Source organism: Belonocnema kinseyi, chromosome 2 (genome assembly GCF_010883055.1).
Source record: "Belonocnema kinseyi isolate 2016_QV_RU_SX_M_011 chromosome 2, B_treatae_v1, whole genome shotgun sequence".
Classification (NCBI taxonomy): Eukaryota; Metazoa; Arthropoda; class Insecta; order Hymenoptera; family Cynipidae; genus Belonocnema; species Belonocnema kinseyi.
Genome location: NC_046658.1, coordinates 134,129,948 through 134,135,801, shown reverse-complemented (window position 1 = coordinate 134,135,801; position 5,854 = coordinate 134,129,948). Strand labels below are relative to the sequence as shown.

General features: G+C 28.2%; 1 protein-coding gene across 4 annotated transcripts in view; it reads left to right on the top strand.

The window, feature by feature from the left end:
• The window catches only part of LOC117168279 (sodium/hydrogen exchanger 9B2), a 234,645-nt gene extending 232,494 nt beyond the window's left edge, over positions 1-2,151 (top strand). For all 4 annotated transcript variants that reach the window (XM_033353796.1, XM_033353794.1, XM_033353795.1 and 1 more), the window contains one exon: positions 757-2,151. In XM_033353796.1, coding sequence (XP_033209687.1) covers positions 757-1,293 — 537 coding nt within the window. In that variant the 3' untranslated portion in view covers positions 1,294-2,151. The remainder of the gene's footprint in view (positions 1-756) is intronic.
• The last annotated feature ends 3,703 nt before the right edge of the window (positions 2,152-5,854 follow it).

Sequence of the window (5,854 nt, the reverse complement as noted above, 5' to 3'; positions counted from 1 at the left end):
TTAATAACATTTATTAATAAAATAATTATTGGACTTAATAATATTATAATATATAAATTTAATTTAATTTTAAAGTTAGAAATTGATATATATTTAATCAAGAAAATAATAGTCAATTGATTATTGTCCCAAAAATAATTTTTATAATAAATATTAATAACATCAGTAAATTAATTTAAATTTAGGTTCAATGTTATTTCATATAGTAAATCTTTTATATGAATTTCTGATACAAAGGGTAATCCATATAAAGATAAATGAGACAAATTAAAATATATCATTATTAAAGCAACTTTATTAATGAAAACTCCTATAAAACGAATATCTTAAATTCTGTTTATAAAATTAATTATTACTCCTGAACGTCAAAATATTAAAGATTCAAAAATAACATAATGAGTTGAATAAAAAAAACATTATTTTGTTAAATTTATTGACAATAATAATATTATTAAACCTAATTGTCTTAAACTGGAAAGAGCAATAATTTAAAAGAAAAATCAAATTCTATTCAAGCATTTAACCTTGCAATAAATATAATAATCAAACCAATATATGTGTGTGTGTGTTAAATTTATATTATTCAATAAAAAAAGAGTATTAAAACGAATTATTAAATGAATACCAGCTGTTACTCATGTTGATGAATGAAATTCTCACGGAAATTGGTATTTTATTACTGAGGCAAACACTCAATATCAGTTTATTATTTCAAATTAAAGAAATGTCTCTGAAATATTCTTTTATCCTTTTCAGAATCCTGTTGCCACAGCCTTCGAGATATTTTGGATGATTTTCGAGCCCATCCTTTTTGGAATCACAGGAACACAAATAAAGATTTCCGAATTAGAAGGTAGCACCGTATATCTAGCGATTGGATGTCTCATCGCTGGAATTGTGATTCGCATTATAGCCACGATCCTCGTCGGAATTGGTTCGAAATTAAACCTAAAAGAAAAAGTTTTCATTGCCTTTTCCTGGATGGCGAAAGCCACTGTACAAGCGGCTCTTGGCCCTGCACTTTTGGACTCCATCGACAAAGAGAATCCAGAGCAGGTGGAATATGCTCAAAAAGTATTAGCAATTTGCGTTCTTTCGATTTTACTCACGGCGCCTTTAGGAGCCATTATCATATCTCTCTCGGGACCAAAGCTTTTAACGAAAACTACGGAACCAGTAGCAACTGATAACTGGCGGGCCCGGAGGCCGTCAATCAGAGACATCTCCATCATCAACGAAGATCCCGACCTGGAGGAAACTGCTGAAAATGGGAACGAAAACGGGAAGCCCTGATAGAGCCCCGTTTAAAATTGACTTCAATTTAACGAATAAAGTACAGAGTCAGGGTGAAGATTCCCTCAGAACAGGAAATCATGGGTAACCTCGTCTGGTTGGCGAGGACACCCAGACGCAAAAATGATACATAGTGGAAAAAAATAATACAGTGAAACTCGGAGACTGTGCCGGTTCTGGGGCTGGTGGTGGTGGGGATCAAACCCGACAGAGTGTCGATTCGGAGAAAAAATCTTTAGTTTCTTTACGCCTGATTGGACACCGCACACTCCTTGTAGCTTTTTTTAACCCTACCTTAGGCTCGGCGTCAATTCTCGGAAGGCATATATCCCGGGGGCGTTATATCCGAGTTTGACTGTACATAATTTGTTTCAACTATGTCTCATTCTTCGGCCTGGGTATTACAGAAATAGAAGATTACAAAGGTGATCAACATCCATTTTCTGCTTTGAGAACAAATGCTCTTTGAGAAGAGTCCTCTTTTGAGAAAGGCTAATATGGTCCGTCTTTAGTGAAATCTGTATTTCATCTCAACAATCAAAGAGTGAAAAGGACATTAAAATCATATTTTCAAGTGGACATCCACAAGTTACACAAGATTATTTTCTTAAATTCACCCCCTCCCCTCCCCTTTTACCTAAAAACCCTAATATTTTTTTGAGTCCCATCCCGAATCGTATTACGATTTTAAGAACTTAGGGTACTGTGATAAATTCGAATTCTGTTCTATAAAATGAATCTTAGTAAAATGAATTTTGGGGAAAAATATCTTAATCAGAAGTATTTAGCCTTTCAAATATTCAATTTTGAAATTTCTTTATAGCCTTCAATATTGCAGTGGAAATTTAACTTTATTTTCTAAGAAAATTTAAGCTTTCCAACCAAATATTTTTTAAGTATTAAAAGTGAACTTTAATGTTTATTAAAAACTATTGTTCTCTTTTCCATCAGCGAAATTCCTATACATACTATTTAAAAAAGTAGATGCTATTTGTGCTATTTAGATATGCTATTTAAATTTTTAAAAGAGAGAAAATAAGATTTTTCAGAAAAATAGAAAAACACATTCTTTTAAATACAATTAATGTTTGTTATGTAATACATTCAATTTAAAAAGCTATAAGTTCTAATAAAAATACGTAAATTGACAACAAAATACATCATTTAACTTTCAGTCAAACAAATCAATTTTTTTAAAGGAATTTTTGATGACATAGTTCAACTTCAAAACTAAGAGATGAATTTTCTACTAAAAGGATTCATCTTCAATAAAAGAAAATAAATTTTTAACATTATAATTCAACTTTCAACCAATTAGCTGCATTTTGATTTCAAAAAAATTGAAAAAAATTAGAACTAGTTTTGGTTGAATGATTACCCTTTTTGGCTGAACAGTCTACTTCTATAAGTTTGATTAAAAATCATTTTAATTTATTTATTAATTTTTTTGTTAAAAATGTTATGCTTTCTTTATAATTCAATTATTGTGTTAAAATGTTTAAAATTTTTTTTAAAAACTATCCGTTCTGGTTGAAACTTAAACTATTTTGTAGAAACTTCATCTTCGGCTGGAAAATTCAGGATTGCAGATTCAATATATTTCTTTATCAACTAAAAAATCTTGCTTGTGTAAAAATTTAATTCTTTTGATGCAATTTCATCATTCCGTTTTAAAAATGTATCTTTTATAATCGAAATTTCGTGTTTTTTTTAAATGCAACTAATTAGTTGGAAAAAAATATATTTTGGTTTGAGATTGAACTATTTTGTTGTAAACTCCCTTTTTCATTGAACTTTTTTGGTTGTAAATTTAAAATTGATTCCTTATTGATTAAAAATTTATTATTCTTACTGTAAATTTAACTGTTCTATTTATGGTTAAACATTAAATTGCTTTGTTGAAACTTAAACTACTTTGTTAATTATTAATTTTTTTGCTTGAATATTCATGATTTTAGTTGAAAATACCTTTTTTACTTAAGAGTTTAACAATTTGTTTTAAAATTAATTGTTTATTGATTAACCAAAAATGATTTTAAATATAAATTTAACTGTTTCATATTGCTTCAAAATTTAACACCTTTATTAATTCTTGAACTACTTTGCTAAATCTTAATTTTATTGTTGTTAAAAATTCATTTTTTAAATTGATTATTCCGGTTTGTTGCTTAAAAATGTAACTCATTGGTTCAAAATTTGCTGTTTTATTCGTTAATAGTGAATTATTACTTTTGTGAAAATTATAGTGTTGCATTTTGGTTAAGACTTTCTTTTTTGGTTGAAAATTTCAATTTTTTGTTGAAAATTTATTTCTCACCCGCAAACAATGATTGCTTTTCACTGTAAACTTAACTGTTCTATTTTTGCTTCACCATTCAGTTTTGTTGGTAAAAATTCAATTATTCAGTTCTAAATTTATGTATTTTATTAAAATCCTTATTTTTATACAAATTTCAACTATTCGCGTAAAAATTAATTTCGTCGGTGTGAATTAATTTTTTTTTTAATTTGAACCCTTTTTTTTTAAATTTTATATTTTGTCTTGAAAATTTAATTTTTTTTTGTGAAAATCTTTTTCTAAATTGATTTTCAAATATTTGATATTTAAACAACTTATTTGTTGAAAATGCGTCCTTTTGATTTCAAAGTTAATTCATTTTAGTAGAATTTAATTTTTTTGGTTTGTTAAAAAATTAAACTATTTTGTTCAAAATTCCTGTTTTTTGTTTAAGAATAAATTCCTTTGTGTCGAAATTTTATTTTTATATTTATTTCAAGATTCATCATATATATTGAAAATTTCTTTCTTTGGTTTGAAACAAGAATTTGAAACTCTTCTGCAAGAATAAGTTTGTTCATTAAAATTTTTAACAATATTAAAATACCTATGATGCAATTAAATGAAGCATTTTCTTCAATACCAACTAAACGAATTTCTTCTGGTCCTTCTTCTAAATTGTAATATATTTTTGATATGATTATTTTCAGTAAAAAATTTCCCTAAGTAATATTTTCTCATCCCTCCCTCTTCACCTTCACCCTGAATCGTCTGTCGTAATTTGTGGATCACCACCAATGTAATAATAGATCTTGACATGCATTTTGTTACGAATTATCAATATTGATAAAAATAGTTTCTTGAAAAAAAATAACAAAAAGTACACCTTGATTAATCAGGATGGATTGCAAGTATGATAGAAAGAGAATAGGAAAGCATGAGACCAATTTTAGAGTAATAAGAATTTTCATATTTAGATGACTGTTGATCAGTTTGAATTTGTTTATCTGTCCTTAGTTTTCTGTACTTGTTTTTTATTCCCCTTTTCCATATTTGTGAGAGACAATGCGGCTTTTTCCGCTAAGTTGCGTGCCTTAATCACTCATTCTAGAATTATTAGATACTTCAAAAAACCATCAAACCTTACAATAGACAAGTGGAGAGTTTGAAAAAAAAGATCCTTTTCTTTAGTGACATTAAGATAATCAGTTTCTTTAATTTAAAGAAACCGATTCCTTAAAATGTTGTTTTTCATTTAACCAAAAATTACTTTAAAATGAAAAAATTATTTGGAACTAAAGAAAATTTTTTAGTGGAACAAAATACCATTTCTTTAATCCAAAGAAATTTCTTTGAATCAAACGAAATTTCTTTGGCTAAAAGCCAATGAATCGTCTTCTTTAGTTAAACGAAATCTTTTCGTAATCAAAAAAAAATTTCTGAGTAGAGGGTCAGAAATCTTTCTTATATGATAGCTGGACTTGAACGTGGAAAAAATTTGTAACAATGGAAAATGAACTCACTACGATACCTTAAGATCGTTTCGAGGTGAATCAACGCAACGTTTGCTCCTATAAACTTCTAGCCCTCCATTAACCGGCTTATAGGCAGTAGATCTTCAAAATTGGCAGGAAGGACGCGCTTGGAATTGAGAAAATTGTATGCCATACGTGAAATCAAGCGTGCTTGTAGATAGTTGTAAATAATTATAAATAATTATGAATACATACAATATATTTTATTTGTACTTGTAACGTGGTATGTCAAATTGAATCTTAAAAAATTTACTCAAGCTGGAATTTTTGAGAATATAAATGTTTATTTGTAATAGTTTTCGGACATTTCGAGAAACATAAGCAGTATTGAAAGTACGAAAGTATAAAAGATTATAATAAAAATGATTTTTCGATATGGAAATGCTGTGTTTTTCTTTAAACTTTTGTACGTGCGTATTTATATAATTCAAGGAATTTCACAGAATTTACGGAAGTCAAGGAATTCACGAAATGTGTACACGCCCGAAATTGACGAATTTCATGGAATTATCGGAATTCACAGAATTCGAGGAATTCAATTAATTCACGGAATTTACGGGATTCGCGGAATTCAAGAAAATCAGAGAATTCAAGAAAATCATGAAATTTACGGAATCCCAAAAATTCACAGAAATCAAGGAATTCACGGAAAATTTAACGAATTCAACAAATCCAAAGAATTCCTGGAACCCAAGGAATTCATAATATTTAGAAAATTTACGGAATTAATGGACTTCACGGAGTTTCT